This window comes from Lepidochelys kempii, chromosome 2 (assembly GCF_965140285.1).
Source record: "Lepidochelys kempii isolate rLepKem1 chromosome 2, rLepKem1.hap1, whole genome shotgun sequence".
NCBI lineage: Eukaryota > Metazoa > Chordata > Testudines > Cheloniidae > Lepidochelys > Lepidochelys kempii.
Genome location: NC_136381.1, coordinates 255,811,932 through 255,831,069, shown reverse-complemented (window position 1 = coordinate 255,831,069; position 19,138 = coordinate 255,811,932). Strand labels below are relative to the sequence as shown.

The following is a 19,138-nucleotide window of genomic DNA, read 5'->3' as shown; positions in this document are numbered from 1 at the left end:
AGCCTTTTATTTCAATGATTATATTTGAGACTGCCTCTCTTCCCATGATAATAAAGTAATTGTGATCATCCAAAACTTCCTCCTGGTTTAGTCGGGATGGGACTGGCAGAAAGACATTCTGTGATGAGTCTTGGCTCTAGATGGTCACTTCCCACCTCTGTTGGCCCAAGCCCTGATCTGGTGACTTTTAGAACACTTCTAGATTTACTGGTTCTCCCAGGTTTTCAACTAGTGAGTAAGTGGGGGAGTCATCTGATAATGTAACTTTCTTCTGTTCCTTCCCGTGACACACACAGTGACACTTCAGTCTCCTTCTGATATTCAGGAACAAGAGGTGGCTGGCTTTGAAAATCTTCACTCAGGGGAAGAATAGGCCAATAAATTCATTATTTATCGTAGACTGCGAAATGAAAGTGTTGCTTACTCTGGGAATTAGTCTGAGAGTGGCACCCAAAGTATACAGTAGGAGACAGTCACATACAATAAGCATATGCCTATAGAAAGCTTCTTCAGAGAGTTTCTAAAGCTCCTGTGAAACGTGATTAACCTATGTCACTCAGAAACCTTGAAAAATGTAAAGACCCTGCAATCATAGTTCCTTTATTATGAAAGTGCAAGTGAAAAGGCCTAAACAATAAATACACTTGCAATAAAACCATTATATGCACTTGTTAAATAGAAAAAAAGTTCTATTCAGTGCAAGAAGATTTAAATAAAGAACTTACCTTGGAACTTTGGAGAGTATGTAATAAACTGCTAATATAACTTACTGCATAACCTCCACAGTTCTGATCACTACTGAGTTCTATGGACTACTGCAGATCCTGAATGTGGGAAAGTGGCATGGCATGTGTATCTTCAAAGCAAAAACTTTACACCCTCTCTCTGTTTATGTTCAGAGAGAAGAACTTTTAAAAGAAGTATCTTGAAAAAAATAGAGTGTTTTGTTGTTTTGAGTACTACCAGTGAAACAGGTGGATCTGACATACCTTCAAGTATTTCATTGTAAAGACCATTACACCAAAGGAAAACCAATTACAATATTTGTAAAAACACAATCCTGTTCTCTTTCAACAACACTACTTTGATTTCAAATCCAAGGCTGAAAGGTCTCATTGCACTATCTAGTGCTGTGATCTATTTTAACTGACTGTTTGGATGCTTTTTTGACAAAATATAATCTACACTCTTCTGTCCCCAAATTTTCCATTTGAATAACCTTCAGACTCTTTACTTCAGCAGACACACCTACTGCTAATCATTACAGTAATATAAGACAAGCACACTGCACAACTCCCATGTTAAACATTTACACCAACTGAAAATACATTTAATGAGAACTTGTAGAGATGTCAGTAGGAGCCATATGTTTTTAAGGGCTCAACTCCTAGGTCATTTTAAATGTATAGCAGACCATGGGTTTTCAGTAGTTTGATTGCTGTATGCTAATAATGCCTTTGCTTTTGCAGTAATTCTGTTCCTTATATCTTGTATGTTACTAACAGTAGTACTTACATAATGCTTTACAAATATTTATTAATGGATCCTCACAACACCTCTCCATGAGATTAGCTAATAAATATTATTCTCTATTTTATAAATGAGAAAACGGAGGCACTGATGTTCAATGACTGGCCCATGGCCTCAGTCAGTGGCAGACACGTTAGGAGAACTCATTCCCAGTCCCTGGTTCAGAAGCTACACCCCGTCATTTTGCTTTAAATAAACACTGTCAAGTTCTTCCGTGACTTTGTCCCCTGTGCAATCTCATTAAATTTGGTGGTGTGCAGGAGTAAAGTCAGGGCAGAAAATGGCTTTAGCTGTCTCATTAACTTGAGGCCACAATATGTGTAATGCTGCTTTCTTGCCACCTACCTGATTTAAAACAAACATGTTTCTGTATTAGGTGACTGTGGAAGGCATTTATTTTCAGCTCCCCTTCTTTGGGTCGGGGAACAGCAAAAAAGGAAATCCATAGATGAGAGAAAAAAACAAGATGGCAGATTCTTTCCATTTCAGCCATTTTGTGCCACTCAGATGACACAAAGTGGCCAGAATTTGGCCCTAAATGGACAGGTGGGAATTTCCTTGGCAGAGGTAAACTGTTTATCTTGACCAGCTAACACATGTTAAAACTACAACTGCCTTGTCTACACTAGAAGTTTACCATGTGATAGATATGACCTGTCAGCTAACATATGGTCAAAATATATTTTTTCCTAATGTAGATGAATGCACGGTTGGTAATATAAAGCCTATGACACAGTTGTGCAGTTCCAATTCAATCCGGGAGGGGGCAGCAAAGCACACACACACTAGTCCGTTCGTTATGGTATTTTTAATTCGTATGAATAGTTACATCAAAATCATCAAACAAATAGAACATTTGTATCTTTGTGACTACAGATCTATCTTCAGCTGAAGAGATTCCATGTTCATCATAGGAATTCTTGCTCATTGATGATTAAAAATTGAAGATAATCTAATTTATTATTGGGTTTTATGCTAATATCAGTATTTCCTTTATAAGTCTCAATTATTATTTGATTGACTGATGGAGCACCACTTGGGTACTCAGGACTTTGAAACATTTCCCCTCTGCACCCACATACTAAAGGAACTTGCACTCTAATTAGCCACAGAGAAAAAGTGCAGACACATTGACCCCTTAGAGCTCCTAAGGTTGAGTTTGTGGCATGGAAGTTGGATCTTTAATTTTTGCCAATGTAATAATGTAGAAATATGCATTTTCTTCACAGGTGAGAATCAGCCTGTTCCTGGGGAATCAATGGTCAATGGCATTTTAATAAATAAGAAAATAAGGAAACCAAAAGAATTTAAAGAACACATTCCTGTCAGAAAGGTCACACTGGACTTAACTTCCAATGGCAATGTACAAGACAGTTCACCATGGCGTACACACCTGGGAATCCACCGTCTAGTACAAGCTGATTGTCAGAAGGTTCCAAGTGATCTTGCCCATTGCAAGAATGAACAGATTAGTTTTGACAATGAGAGACTGACTGTGAAGGAAAATGTCATGCTGCCATATGAAAAAACACTAACTGCAAGTGAACATTCCACAGTATCACTCGATGAACTGGGAAATTCAAGTATGTTAAACAGTCCCACTGAAGAGAATAGCAACTCCATTTCAGGCATCTGCCAGAAGCCTCCTTTGAAGTCAGTCTCTTCAGCAATTTGGACACACCAACAGATTTCATCCACAAAATGTACACCCATATCCAGCAAACTAAGCTATTACCCTTTCCCTCGGAAAAAAACACCCAGGATCTCAGAAGCTGCAAAAAGACTTGGATTATATGTCTCACCATAAAGAAATTTCAGTAATGTGTAAAGTTTAGTTAAAATTTAAAATAAAATTTCAGTAAACTAATTTTTCAATTCAACTTTTGACTTACTAAGTAAGGGGTCAGTACTTTATATAGTAAGAATTTGCATGGGCCAATCAACATGTTTTAGAAGTTCACAGAGTGAAAAGTCTGTTAAATGAGTTGCAATGTCATAAAGAGTATTGGACAATAAAGAATTTTTATACCTAGAGCAACATCAGGATTATCCATACCCATTTTTGTACCTTCAAATATAGGAACACCTAATGTTAACTCATTTTGCATTGATTCCTTTTTTTCCTTCTAAATCCAAACTACTGATTTTTGAGGGACAAGAATTCTATCATAGTGAGATCACAAATCATTTGAAAAAGCTGTAGCAAAGAGTAGGATTTACAAAAACTGCTGATGAAGCAACTGGACTGGATTTCAGTACTGCATAATTCGATTAGCTGTCTGAACAAGCAACAAATGAAGCAGGTTTTAGAACAACAGTAGCAAGGGTGATTAACGCGTTCTAGTCAACATGAGGTTTTATTATTCATTTACTTCCACAAATTATTTGATTGATTTTCCTGTGTGTATCCTAAAACAGTGAATAAAACCATCATAGCATATTTCTGTTGCTGTCCTTAATGGCATTCAATACAGTAAATATCCAAATGCTTTTCCTATTCATAAATCCCACATGCTGTTAATTGTTTCTTCCAGCTGTGAATTAGAAACACACCTGTGCCTTGTGTTGTTGCTGCCACAGTAAGATGAATTATTCAAGTTGTGATATGGTTTTCAATGAAAGAATTGGTGCTAGCTAACATAAACATACAAGATAAATCAGATGTACAGTATGTACTTCCAAGGGACATGGTGAAGAAACAATTTTTTGGGTCATTCTGAGATGGAATGAGCAAAGCCCTAGAAAATACTGAACACTATGGGGAATTATTTTACAGTGGCCAGGGGATGGACTAGAAAACTTAGAACATCTTTCCATTTCTCACTTCTCATTCTTTGGTACTCTGTGCTAGTAAAAACGTTCTTCACCTTCCAAAATAAGCTATTATGTGCTTCAGTATTAGATTTGGTACTGAGATGTAAACTTTCCATTTGACTTGTTACACAGCCAAAGCTACTAAAGGACTTATCTGTACAGGGAAATTGATCGGCACTTATTTATTAGACTATTAATTTCATATATCTTAGAGCTTTTATAGCTATGCCAGTATAAATCCCACATGTGGGCACCCTATTCTGGAAAAAAAATAACTTTATTCCATAATTATTCTAGAATAAAGTCACACTGATTCTGGAATGGAGAGTCCACACACAGACTGACATAGCTATAGGGGAATACCAGTTGCCTGTCAACTTCCCCTCTAGACAAGTCTTAAAATAAGTTCTGAGTAAGTGGGGCCCCTGCTTTATGAGACAAACTTCAAGGAAATATAGTTTCCTAATAACCAAAATAATATGATAGCACTTTTATATTAAAACTGGTCTATAAATATTAATATACTACACAGAATTAGTTGCTCCAAACTTTTAACAGGATCATCTTAACTGCGCAATATGCTTTGGGATTGGGGGGCGGGAGGGAGAGCTCAGTGGTTTGAGCATTGGCCTGCTAAACCCAGGGTTGTGAGCTCAATCCTTGCGGAGGTCATTTAGGGATCTGGGGCAGAAATTGGGGATTGCTCCTGCTTTAAGCAGGGGGTTGGACTAGATGACTTCCTGAGGTCCCTTCCAACCCTGATATTCTATGATTCTATGATTTTTGGCCTAGTTCTCCAATCAGTTTACAGTTAGGGATGGTAAAGACAGACGTTAAAGCCGAGGGCAAAAACCTCACACAGTTATCAGTGTTTAAGAGCCTGATCCAGCTAAATTAAATTCAAAGGTGGGATAACCAATGACTTCAATGGTAGTTGGACTGGGCAATAAATTAGCCAGCCTCACACAATAGAAGCCAAGAAATCTCCAGTAATTTATTATTTATTAATGTTTTGATTTTTTAAACAATGATCAATTGAAGACAATCTATTTTTATTAGGTAATAATTAAAAGGCACAGAAAATATAGATGCAGCAAACTCTGAGAGGAGGACATAGCTATGCCAGCATACATTTTAAATGTAGAGCAAGACTTACTCTTTTTAAATTTAAATCTTTGTAGACTTCCTTGCAATTTAGGAAAGGGCAAATTACAACTAGAGACTTTAATATTGTACTTAATACCCTTTTGAGCTGAATGGACAGATCATTTGTCTTGGAGCTTTTATATTAAGTTGTATTCATCTCAATAAGGTATTCTCTTTGAGTTGCAAACACTCCATTGAGATAAACTGGTTGCTCATACCTTAGAGCTATTGAATCAGGCTGTTGGCAGAGATCATGGATTAATTTCTAAGGCCTGGTCTACACTTAATCTTAGGTTGACACAGCTACTGCTCTCAAAGGGTTGAAAAATCCACACATCTGTCTGATATAGTTTTGCCAACCGACCTACAGCAATCCTGGAGTTTGTACAGCGATGGAAAAAATCTGTTCCATTGCTCTAGCCTGTATCTACACTACTATGGCACCATATGCACAGAACCGCATAGCTATGCTGGCATAACCACAGAGCATATATAGCACAGAGCAGCCTACACCAACGGAAGATGCGCCCAAGGTGCCTTCATCCTCTACCCCGGGTTGACTATGCAGAGGACCTGGAACAAGACTTTACATTGTGGGAAGTAATGACCAGACTTACAAAAGACCAAAAACACAGACCCAGAAAAAGATGGCATTTGCTATAGCTTCCTGAAAAAACAAGACCCCAGTTGCCTGGTATTAACTGCCATTTTCAACAAATGCAAACACTTCTACAGTCCTTCCAGCTTCTGAAAGAAGTCCATGACGGTGTTCGTCTACAAGAAAGGCGAGTGAGACAACTCCAGTAACTGGAGACCCATCTCTCTCTATTCCACCATGTACAAACTGTATGCCAGCTGCCTTGGGGCTAGGATCACAGACTGGTCAGTGAATGGAGGAGCCATCAGCTCCATCCAGAAGGGCTTCAAGTCCTGCGAAGGCTGCTATAAACACAACTTTGTCCTTCAGACTGCCAAACACCTGTCAGGGATGGCTCAAGTATAGTTGGTCCTGCCTCAGCACAGGGGGCTGGGATTTGATCACCCCACAATGTCTCTTCCAACCCTGCATTTCTATGATACAGTTGTTAGGGGGCTTATTCCTTCACCCTACTTTCCTGGTCCTTCTCGCATGAATAGAGAGCAACAATACCCGAAGTCCAAAGGTGCAAACAATTCGATGTTTATTGGGGTGAACTTCCAGCAAGCATGATTCCAGTTTCCTTCCTTAGTATCCTCCTTCCCAGCTCTGACACCACAGAGCCTTACACCTGTGTCCCTGTTCCCATTCCTACCCTTAGCCAAACATGATTCCAACTTCCTTACTCCCATTCCCTGTTCCCATTTCCCCCTTTAGCAAAACATGATTCCAATTTTCTTACCCCCATTCCCTGTTCCCATCTCCCTTACCCCTAGGCCCACCCCCACCCACTAACTTCCTCATTGACTACAGATTATATAGTAAAACTTGAGTTCTGCTTAGCTATACCTTAACCAATCATTTTCCTGAAATTTAACTAACCAATCCTAACATATTGTAACATGATTATGTAACCAATTATATCCCACCACCTTAATTAGTTTACACCCAGCAAAATTAATTATACAGTAGACAGGAACAATCACAGAACCAGACAGAGATTATACAGACAAACAATAGCAAAGTGGGAACTACAATGACAAGACAACACAGAAGTGAGGATTTCACATCCCAGCTATTGATAAGTGAGTTCTTGCCAGACAGGATGCTATCAAACTAAGTTTCCTTTTACATTTTCTAGGCACTTCCCTTTCTCTGGAGGTGATAAGAATATAGGACAGGATTGTATTCCTAACAGCCGAATAGCACCTTATTTCAGTGTGACTAGTTTGGAATGTGAGGATGTGACCAGTCGCTTCCCAGCTTATGGCTGCCTCTGCTGCTTAGCCAAAGGCCTTAGCCTAAGAACAGGGCCTCAGACTGTCACAGTAAGAGAAGGCCCTTACACCAGCAGACAGTGATTTTGATTCTTTCTTTTATACCTCTATCACTAGCCAAGTGATAAGAATACACCTAAATTCTTAGAGTATAGGCCTTTACAGACAGGCCTGAATATCTATATCCTAACAACAGTATACCTCTATTATATCTTTATACTGATATAACTGTGTCCACACTCAGGTTTTACCAGCATAGCTAAAGTCATACAATTGCATGTGTAGACAAGGCCTAAGGTTTTCCTACAGTGCACATATGCAGCTGCAATTCTGCTGAGGTCTTTCTGAAAGGGGAAGGTATTCTGATGCCTGGTCTACACTTGAAAACCTAGCTACATCACTCAGGACTGTGAAAAATGTCATGCCCTGGGCACAGTAGGTAGCTTTAACTATCTCCTGGTGTAGACATGGCTAGGCAACAGAAGGATTCTTCTGTTGACTTAGCTAACTCCTCTTGAAGAGATGAATTAACACCACCAGGAAAAACCCTTCTGAGGATGTAGGAAGCATCTACACTACGGTGCTACAACAGAAGAACACAGCTGCTGTAGCACAGACATACCCTGAGGCTATGTCTACACTACAGAGCCTATACTGCCATAGCTATAATGACATAGCCCCCTAGTGAAGATGCAGCATACGCTGACGGGAGTTTTTCAGTATAGGCTGGTCTACACTATGGGGGTGTGTGGGGATTGATCTAAGTTACGCAAATTCAGCTACATAAATAACGTAGCTGAATTCAATGTACTTAGATCTACTTACCGCGGTGTCTTCACTGTGGTGTGTCGCACTTCTCGTTGAGGTGGAGTACCGGAGTTGACACTAGAGCAATCGATGGTCGATTTATCGCGTCTATGCTAGACATGATAAATCAACCCACGCTGGATCGATCGCTGCACGTAGATCCAGCTGGTAGTGTAGACAAGCCCTATAGGAACACCACCTCCCTAAAGGAAATTAGCTATGTCAACAGAAGCACTCTTCTGTTAGCATAGTTGTGCCTACGCTGGAGGAGGGGGGTTGTCAGCATAGCTATGTCACCAGGGGTTGGGGGGTGTTTTTTCTTGTCCCTGAATGACATAGCTATGCCAGTCTATGTTTTAAGTGTAGACTAGGCCTACCTTCCATTTTCTCTGTGCCCACCACAACTTCAAATCACTACTCATTCATAAACTTCCACTGAGCCTTCCTATGCTCGATGGAGCAGTGTTGAGCCTGGGAACGTTTGCAGCTGGTTGTCAGAGCTCATGCTGCCACCTCAGGAGACTCATAGCTGCAGCTGTGCACCACGGGCTGCTCACATGCCCATGAAGATAACAAAAACAGCTGGGAACATCATAGTATTTTACCCCATCCTAACAACTCCAGCCATTTTCTCTGTGTCTCTCCACAATCCCACATCTGCACTCATAATTACACACTGCCATGGCCGTCACTCTTCTCTTTACTATACCATTGACCTGGGCAGGACTTGTAGTGGGCTGGCAGACACTGCTCTCTCAGCAAGGGGTAATGCAATCTCCCTGAGAAACACCTTAGGAGAACAATGAGTTTTAAAACTGCTAAACTTCTTAACAGTTGCCCCAGCACTGCACTTCTCCCTCCCTGCTGAACTCCATTTCTATCCGTAAAATGGGGATAATGATGTTTGCCTCCTTTGTAAGCACTTCTGAGATCTACTGATGGAAAGCACTATAGAAAAACTAGGGATGGGTATGGGACTACACTGCAATTTCTGAGGTATTCATTAGATCTGCAACCCAAAAGAACGGTGTGAAGTCTGTGTAGCTTTGCCAGCATAGCTGTGTCCACACTAGGAATTCTTTGCTAGTATAGTATGCCAGTATTCCTATAACAGTGAAGCATTCCTAGTGTATTCATAGCCTTCGCTCTTGCATAGAGTCATAGACCTATTTCTTAAAAAACAGGTAAATATCCTACAGGTCAGGAGACTGAGGCAATTTGCCCAAGGTCACAAGGCAGGTCAGTGGCACAGCCAGAGCTCCTGAATCCCAGTTCAGTGTCCTCTTCACTGCACTGTGCTACCTGTGGGATTCACATTTAAAAGGTTGCAGGGTGCAGCATCAGCTATCCTGGTTACATTCACAATTGTTGCCGGCACCCAGCGCCGAGAGGCTGAACAACAGCTTGAGTTGGTTCGTTACCTGGTGTGCTGCACCCAATAATCACAACGGGGTGGAGAAACAGAAAAATTTATTTGCAGCTGCAAAAAGGTACAGGGAGAATAAAATCTCAAATCCTGCACACAGAGCAGGAAGTTACACAGGCTTTTATACATCCTTTTTCCCAGCATACTTATCCAATAGCAAGCTGCTCCAAGTATCCATATAGCCAGCCAATCCAGTTCCCAGCTAGTTCCCTGATTCTCTGTATCATTTGTTAAACTATACATAAAGCTGCTTTATTGAGCATTGTTCTGCCATATCTGCCCTGTTTGGCCTTGCTTAGTTTCAGGCAGTCTGACTCTGCAACATACTGTTGCAGATTCTCAGCATAACTGCTGTGTGTGCCTCCAGGCGGGGGGGCCAAGGACACTTGGGCCTAGCACGCAGAGCTGCTGCGAGTGCCTCCAGGCAGGAGGGGGGGCCAAGGACACCGGGGCCTAGTGCGAGGGGGCTTCATCGACACACGTGGTTTTCCATCCCCTCGAGTTACCTAGTGGCCATGCCCCAGTGTCCCCAACACAATGTTGCCTAAACAGGGATTGTCTACACAGGGAAATTACCCAGCCTCGCTATTCTGGAGTAGCTCAATTACACCATAACAAGGATGTTGGAATAGCTAATGCTGGTGCCACCTTCCCCCATGCAGACAAGGCCAGAGAGAATTTTCACGGGGAGAGGATCCCCCGGGGCTCCCACACGCGCAGATGGGGCCTATGAGAAGAAGCTGTAATGGCCTCCCCTCCTCGCAAGAGAGGAGACACGAGCAGCGGGAGGGAACCTCGGCAAAGCAGGGCACGTCAGAAGAAGGGAAATGGCTCTTTCCCGGAGTCTGTCCCGTTCCGGCCGCCGCCCCACCTCTTTTTTACCACGGCGAGGGCTGGGCCTCACCAGACCCCCACCCTCGGCCCCAGCCAGATGGCGCCCCCTAGGGGAGCGCAGGGATATGAGGCTAAGAGAGTTCACGTTCCCCGCACCCTTCGCCGCTTCCGGGCTTCCGTAGGGAGCCGGCTGCCCCGCCCCGCTGGCCGTGCGAACGCAGCGTAAACAAACGGCCGGGAGCCCGCCGCGTAGCGACAGGTGCACAGGTGAGCGATCCCCGGCGGGTGGGGGCGGGGCCTTCCCGCCCCTGGGAGAGACTCAGCCACGCGCTGGCGCAGCCGGGCCCCGCCCCCGCCCCCTCCTCAACTGTCCCCGCCCCCTACTGCCTCTGCCGCCGCCGCGGGGGGACGCAGGCGCTGTGTTGCCCGGTGCCCCCTCCACACACACACGCACGCGGCTCCTCCCCCTCCCCTTCCCCCTCCCCCTCCGGGAGGACCCCGCCCCGTGACCCACGGACCCTGCAAGGGGGTCGCGGCACCGGCCACTGAGAAGCAGCCGCCGCTGGGGCCCCAGACGGCAGCTGGGCTGGGGGCTCGTCTGCACTAGTAGAGGACGGGCCCATCGCTCGCTCCCCGCGAGTGGCTTTACCGCTGTGACACCCGGTGTTAGGCAGGCGTGGTTAGGTTAGAGGTGGGGAGAGGCTTAGGTGGGTCGGTAACCCTCCCCCCGCTCGGGGAGTGAGCTGCAGACCTGAGGTCTAGATGGTGCTTAAAAATTAGATCGACACTTACGTGGCTCAGGGCTGTGACAGATTTCTTGCTCTGAGCGGCGCCGTTAGGTCGACCTAGGGCCCAGTGAATTCTTTCGTCGATGTAGGTACTGCCTCTTGGCCCAGCTCTACGCTGCCTATAACTACGTGGCTCGGGGTGTGGAACATTCACACCCATAAGCGACACAGTTACACCGACCTAATTCCCCGTGTGAGCAGCGCCGGGTCGATGGGAGAGCTGCTCCCATCTACGTAGCTACCGCCTCTCCGGGAGCTGGAGGGCCTATGCTGACGGGAGAAGCCCTCCCGTTGGCCTAGGTAGCATCTTCACTGAACGCTAACAGCGCTGCTGGGGCAGTGTAAGTGTAGGCGAGCCCTTGGAAAGATGGATTAACCACATCAACGCCAATGCGCTTTGCATCACTCTTGGAAACGTCTGCACTGTGGCACTGTAGTGGTGCCCGTATGGTGGCTGTAGTGTAGACATAGTCTGAGCATTTTACTAGTGTATACAGGACCTTACAGAGCATAGCATACTACCCTACTCTTACTATATTTGGATACTTTTTATTTAAAAATACACCCAATTTCTGGAACTGGTAGTACTTTTTAGCACGATAGCTGCATATCCTAAAGACAATGACAGTGCCATTCTCCCCCCCACCCAACCCCCCTAATAACTAATCTCTCATTTCCATTAGGCTTGACTCCGTGGCATGGTTAAGTAGATCAGTGCCACAAAGATCAAGTTGCATTTGATTATCTGCGAATGGTTACGGGCAGGATTAGCCACTGCCACAGAAAGGGAGAATGTAGAGCTATAATTATTTTAGTACTTACATACCTGTCTGCACTTATGAAATACCCATCACTGCTGTATCATTCTTTCACTGAGGCGGGGATGCTAGATTTGAAGGAGCAGTGGCTGTACAGGCCAGGCTTCTCTGGGAAAGTCCAGGTCTGCATGCCTAGTAGAGAATCTGCAGTGTATGAGTCCAAGTCCTTCCATGGAACTTCTAACATTAACCACCATGACACTACTGTGGTCTCTGGGTCCCAGGAGACCATGCCACATCAGCTTCCCCCTTGAGCTGGCCATGCCGCCTCACTTTGAGGAAAGCCCAAGTTATTGTGTTTTGCTCAGCCAGCTTTCACCACATAGCCCCTGCTCCCCTCCCTCTATGTGGCTGCCAAATCTCATTTCTTTACCCATTTGCTCTTGTGTGTCATCTAGAAGAGGGGAGCAACTGATTCTGTGACTGCTTTTTATTCATAAACATCTGATGTTACATTCAAAACATCCATTGGGAAATACCCCCACAGTTTTATTGAAAACAGCTTTGGGAAATACCCCAAAGCTTTTAGTGACGCATCACGAAAGTGAAAGTTGAATCATTCCAGGAACATTAATGTCGGACGATGGAGAGGTATGTCTAAATGTTTTATGAAGGATTCTGTTTTGAATACTGCAGTTTACTAGTCATGAATGAATATTAATAGTAAGATCAGAAAATGGCTCTCAACTTTCTGTTTAATAAACATGGATGATTTTTATAGGTTAAAAAGTTTGCTTGAACCTTTGCATTTACAAAAATGAAACTACTTTGTTTTTTATAGAGATATTCTTAAGATAATTTGTTAGAACAGGAGTAAAATACATTTAACTTAGGATTTTTCAGTCCCTTTTTTCTGTTTTAATAGTTTAATAAAAATCACAACTAAGCTTGATTTACAAAACTATACCAAAAATTGTTGATAGTATAGCCACTGTATGTATGATCAGTTTTCAGATTCAGTTTGTATTTAAAATTCTGCACATTGATGTTAGTATATGCTCCAATGTGACAAGTATATTTTGAAGACTTAGGGAAATGGAAACTGTTACAAAAAGAACATATCTGGAGTTTTAGTAAAACATCTAAAGGAGGTTTGCATGTAGATACAGTGTAACAATTTGAGATTTTTAATCTGGTCTCAACAAACGTCATAGTCTCTGTTACTTGGATAATTTATTATTTAGGGCAATATATGTTAAGTAAAATATCTGCTATAAAATGATTTCCAGAATTCAAAAAAGATAAAAATAGTAAATAATAATGGGGTAAATGAATTAAAAGCTGCCTAAAAAAGAATTGCTTGTGTGCGGATGAAAACATAGGGAGAAGAAAAGGAGTACTTGTGGCACCTTAGAGACTAACCAATTTATTTGAGCATAAGCTTTCGTGAGCTACAGCTCACTTCATCGCATCCGATGAAGTGAGCTGTAGCTCACGAAAGCTTATGCTCAAATAAATTGGTTAGTCTCTAAAGTGCCACAAGTACTCCTTTTCTTTTTGTGAATACAGACTAACACGGCTGCTACTCTGAAACCTGTCATAGGGAGAAGACTGTATTAGTAATACCCCCAGTGCTTTATTCTTATGTGACTGTGTTAGGCCCTTTACTCTTAAGCCTGGAGAAGGGCTACTACAAAATAATAGAAACAAAACGGACAGGGCAGCTTACGTCAATTTCTGCACAATTTACTTTTCTATTTAAAAACAAAACAGTTTCTTGTCTTTGTGGTTGCAAAGAAGCTTCCAAATGTCATCCAAGTGTAAATTGATTTAGTGTCTATCAGATTACAGGGAGACTGTCTCCTGGCAAGGGTAGCCTTTGCCTACAAGTTAGGTTTTTGTTTTTAGGAAGGGAGGACCTTTTCAAAATCAAATATTAATAGAAACGTTTCTAATTTTTTCCCCATTTCCCATGAACTGTTTCTAGCACTGCCCTAATATACAAGATCGGAAAGTGAAGCTATCTACAAGCAAAGGAGAAACTGATCAATCTATTTTTACCATCCAGTTTTAGAGGAATGAATGTGTAAATGCCAACATTTAAAAAAACTTTCCATGTAAGCTGAGGAATACTTTTTCTAAATAAGCTTGGGTGTCTAGGGTCCAAAAGTCACCCACCAGAAGCCTTCATGTGCATTCAGGTTTTTCCCTTGTATCTCCTCCATTTCTACCTCCTACCTCTCTCCACTACCTTGGTTTCCTATTTTACCAGGATGTGACTCCTCTAACTTGGTAGGTCAATATTAGCTGTTCAAGAGTTTTACTCCCCCACCCCACCCCACCCCCGGGCCTGCTTTCACTCTGCCTGTTCTGGCTGAGGCAGAGATAGAGTGTTAGAGTCACAAAGCAATTTATTAACACAAAGTAAAGGTTGCCTGGCAGTATCTCATGCCTTTTCATAACATCAAATTCAGCAAAACATAACTCTTTATTTGCTGGTATTCAGAGGCTAAGTTACACACTAGTGGAATCTTAACTCTGCCCCTCCTGAGGTTGACAATAGCCACTGCGGAATTATCGGCATGCGCTTCAGCTGTCTTTGTTTTTTTTACATGTAGCTGTGTTGAATGGTGGAGGGATTAGTGGGATAAATTTGTCAGAGCTGTGATTGTGATATGAGGTAATCTGCGGGGTCCTGCCCTTTGGGAGCAGAGTCTCTGAGTGCCTCTGCCTGCCCCTCACCTTGAGTGTGTACACTGAGGGATGCAGTTTGCCTCATTTCAGGGCTGAGTTGTGTAGAGTGTCAGTAGCTGTGCCCAGGATTGTCACCAGTGAAGTAGGATGCATGAGTGGTATGTGAGTGTTATGGTGGGTAAATGAAAGCATAGTAGTGGTAGATGAAATCCTGTTCGTTAGGGTGAAGCGGGGGGTGTAAAATGGATTAGGCATTTGAGTAGCAACATGCCCAGCAGTCATTCTCACGTATCAGCGTAGAGCATGTGTAATTCATTATCTTTCAGAAAATACTTGGAGCCCTTTCTAAATTATCTGTACAAATTAGCAGGACACATTTCCCAAAAGTAGAAAAATCCCTCAACACAGTCAGGTGCAGCATGACTAAAGGTCATTCTCAGGCTTCTGCCAAGGGTAGGGTTTGAATTTATAGTGTACGTGTGAAGCTCAGCTTCAGTGATATCTGCACTATGTCCCCTGGAGCCACCAAATTACTGTGACAATGGATTGCCTACACACCCTCATGCATAGACTTGCTGCACATGTGCGTTTCAATCTCTGGCTTGTGAGTTTTATCACATACTGTTCTAGGCAGCTGAACTCTTCCATATTATCTTTGTCAGTATTGCTTTGCCAAAGGGACAGTGGGTGCCAGGCACCAGCTGAGATAAAATGTCAAGTGAATGAGATCAGTGGGGGGACAAGTAGAGCCATGGTTTGAACTCCGGGTATGTGGAAAAAAGAAACAAAAAGAACCTGTTGATTTTGTAAAATGCTGGCTTTTTTGGAGGGCTGTATCTCAGGAACCCCTTGCTGAAGTGACCCCAAATTTGGACCACTAACGCTACCCAGCACCCTCATGAGGCACAGAAATTTTCAAGACAAGCTGAGTAAGCGTGCCGATTTTAGAGTTGATCTTTACACAGAAAGTGCTGCTCGACCTTCAGTATAGCAGAGTTGGCACTTCAATATAATGAGTGTTCTGATTTGGTTCAGTGGGGGCGGGAGCTTAGCTGGTGTAATAGCCTCCTGTTTATCCAACCAGTGAGAGAGTGAACTCCAGCAGAGAGCAGGAATTGAAACTATTCCTTAGCTTCCTGCTGTTGCTACAAGCTGCCAACATTCCAGAATGGTAGCTAGATAGGTTAGTAAAGACAGAGCAGTCATGGCCAAAACCAGGACTGTTGGCAGTTAAGAAAATGGAGAAAAAATAGAACATGTATGGTTAAAAAAGTGATTTAAAAATTCTTTTAGTTTTTATAATCTAAGATGTCACTGGTAACCTAGAAAACATTGGGCCCTGGTCCTCCAGCTAGCTCTGTGGAGACCCAGGGGTTAACCTGCATGGAGCCAGCAGCAGGAGCAGGGTCTTTGGTTTTTTTAATATATTATTTTTAACCCATGAATTTTCCTTATAAACAGTGAAATTACAATAAAGAGAAGTATATAAAAGCAAACTAAAGAAAATACTGTACAATTGTTAGCAAATTTCCATCTCCAAGTTTAAATGAAATTTGCAGAGTTAGTTCATTTATTGGTTTGATATTGTACTTCACTTGTTTGGTTATTTATATTTAAAAACTGCATTACTGATGTTTTGCTGGCAGCCATTATCTTGCTGAAATCAACACTTGCCAACAAAGTTCCATCCTCCTGTGCAACTGGCGTAATGAAAAGAAAAAATGTTAATGTTTAAATAGAAAAGTTTTCCCAATTATTCCATAATTATCAGAGCACAGTAAAAATTGAATTAGAATCTTTGTAAATTTGGTTTTAGTGTATTTTTAAAATACTATATTAAATGCAGTCTTCCTACAGAACTTTAAATAATACAGTGCATGTTCCCTGAGGCCCAAATCCTCAAAGATATTTAGATGATTTAAGTAAAAATAGTGGGAGGTAGATGTCAAAATATCTTTGAGGATCTGGGCCTGAGTTAAACAAGGTCTTTTGATTCATCAGAGAAACAACCATACAAACAGATTAATTAGTTTTTTCATTTTTCCTATTGTGTTTTGTATTAAAGAATGGCGCAAAAGAAATACCTTGCAGCAAAACTTAAAAACTGTTTAAGAGAAGACAAAATTCAGCTTTGGAAACCTCCATACACAAATGAAAATAAAGAAGCTGGTCTGGAGTTGAAGGTACGTATTCTGCCTCACTGTTCTGTGGTCATTTTTTTCACTTTTATTTCATACATGGCACGTTTTACTATTTTATGTTTTACTAATGTATGTTCTTTTATTTTTCTGTTAGGAGCTTGCACAGAAATATTCAGCCAAGGTGAATCTCAGTGAAAATGAAACAGAGTGCATTCTTGAAGAAATAAGATGTGAAGCAATTGAGCGTGGAACAGGAAATGAAGCTTATAAGACAACAGGGGTTGCAAAACTTGAAGTGGTTTTGCCTCCTAAGATGAAAAAAGTAAGTCTGTATACATTAAAGTTATGAAAAGAAGCATAACTAAAATCTATAGTAAAGTCCATACAACTTTAATTCTGTATCTGGTGCAAAACATTTCATTGGTGCAAAAAAGCTAAATCGGTTGGAGGAGGAGGGAATTCAGTTCAGTCATAAAACTATCTAGAAAAAAAATAAAGAAAACACATTGCAGCTTCTCCCTCATTACGGTCATTCAGAAACAAATTCTGAATGGAGAAAAATGAACCAAATTTAACTTGATCTTTTCTGATCTCACCATCCAAGTTAAAAGTGAATGTATGGTGCTCATTCAGTTTTACAACTTATATAAAACATCAAAAATTGTCAGTATATGGATATTGTTCTTTGTTTAATCACAGTTTTAATTATAAACAAAATCCTTATTTAGGCACAGTAAGTAACCCCAAAACAACACCATCTTTTGTCATGTAAAGGACACTTATGACAACTGTCTTCACTAGGGCTGTCAATTAATCACAGTTAACTCAAGCGATTAACGCAAAACAAATTAACTAGATTAAAAAAATTCACGATTAAACAATAATAGAATGCCAATTTAAATATAAATATTTTGGATGTTTTCTGCATTTTCAAATATATTTATTTCAATTACAATTCAGAATACAAGGTGTACAATGCTCGTTCTATATTTTTGTTTAAAATACTTGTGCTGTAAAAAAGATAAACAAAAGAAATAGTATTTTTCAATTCCTCATACAAGTACCATAGTGCAATCTCTTTATCGTGAAAGTGCAACTTACAAATGTTTACGTCGTCACCTGAAAGTGAGAACAGGCGTTCACATGGCATTGTTGTAGCTGGTGTTGCAAGGTATTTACGTGCCGGATATGCTGAACATTCATATGTCCCTTCATGCTTCGACCACCATTCCAGAGGACATGCTTCCATGCTAAATTTAAATTTTGTATTCTCTTATTGTTTAACGTTGTGATGATCACAACTATTTTTTTTAATCTTGTGATTAATTGAATTTTTTTTTAATTTAACTATGATATACCTGGGTAATACTGTAAATTATAAACTTAGCTACTTTAAATGGTAGGTGTCCGGCTTTTAATGATGCAACCTGCAGATGTGCTTGCATTGGTTAAACTATGGGTCAGCTAACTACTTTCCCAAACTAGCCATCTAAGGCAACTTAGGTTGAACTGGCTAAGTCCATTGCTTGAACTTGACACAGAGTGGAAAAAATAATTTGTCTAGTGTGTCCTGTACACTTGGCCATGTTACAAAACCACCAGATAGGTGACTCAGCATATTTGAGAACTTTTCTTCAAGAAATATCAGGTCAGAACTGTATTACTGTAAATGACTATATAGCTGGGTAGATGAGGACATCCATGGACACCATGCTCATGTGCCTGCCTGAAGTCAGCACAGTTAGTCCCTGGTTTTCACGGTTCCAGACAAAAATGACTAAATTTTCCTCAACATTTAAAAAAAAAATCATCTTATTTTATAGACACACCAGTTGCAGCTCCATAGTTAAGGCTGAGTTCCACACTTTAAAGCAGGGATTTAAGCTCTTGTTTTATGTACAAAGAACAATTGCTATCTCTGTTTAAAAGAAAATTTACTCTGTTTTCTGAATGAATTTTCTTTTGCAAGTAAATCTGTTGATATTTACTAAAAAAAGGATTATTTTTAAAAAACATTTAGCACCCTCTGTCAGACCTTTTCTTGTTCCAAATGATCTCAGCTCAGAAATTGTTTCTTGACTAGATGTAGTACAATGGATAGCTTTTTTTATTAAAGAACTTAGAATTAGTCTTCATGACTGAAAGTTTATCATTCAGCAGAGGCTGCACAATAATCTTCATAGAAATTAACAACAAACTCTTTCAAAGTGGCTGCAGTTTCCTATTTTTAATGTGATTGAGGCCACGGGTTGCTCTTAGTGGGGCTTGCCTGCATGGGGAAATTTA

The 19,138-nt window shown here is 41.3% G+C and overlaps 2 protein-coding genes across 14 annotated transcripts in view; both read left to right on the top strand.

Moving 5' to 3' along the window:
* Positions 1 to 3,979, top strand: part of C2H9orf152 (chromosome 2 C9orf152 homolog) — a 29,781-nt gene extending 25,802 nt beyond the window's left edge. For all 3 annotated transcript variants that reach the window (XM_073334657.2, XM_078851858.1, XM_073334658.1), the window contains one exon: positions 2,760 to 3,979. In XM_073334657.2, coding sequence (XP_073190758.1) covers positions 2,760 to 3,337 — 578 coding nt within the window. In that variant the 3' untranslated portion in view covers positions 3,338 to 3,979. The remainder of the gene's footprint in view (positions 1 to 2,759) is intronic.
* The window catches only part of NUB1 (negative regulator of ubiquitin like proteins 1), a 374,246-nt gene that overhangs the window by 330,881 nt on the left and 24,227 nt on the right, over positions 1 to 19,138 (top strand). For 3 of the 11 annotated variants that reach the window (XM_073334642.1, XM_073334636.1, XM_073334646.1), the window contains exons 1-5: positions 10,631 to 10,738; positions 12,476 to 12,668; positions 14,005 to 14,134; positions 16,777 to 16,894; positions 17,007 to 17,174. The exons of 3 other annotated variants lie outside the window; for them this stretch is intronic. In XM_073334642.1, the coding sequence (XP_073190743.1) occupies positions 14,100 to 14,134; positions 16,777 to 16,894; positions 17,007 to 17,174 (321 nt within the window). In that variant the 5' untranslated portion in view covers positions 10,631 to 10,738; positions 12,476 to 12,668; positions 14,005 to 14,099. Of the gene's footprint in view, positions 1 to 10,629; positions 10,739 to 12,475; positions 12,669 to 14,004; positions 14,135 to 14,194; positions 14,310 to 15,529; positions 15,641 to 16,776; positions 16,895 to 17,006; positions 17,175 to 19,138 lie in introns of those variants that run through there. 5 more of the 11 variants (XM_073334635.2, XM_073334637.1, XM_073334639.1 and 2 more) reach the window with 5 other exon arrangements.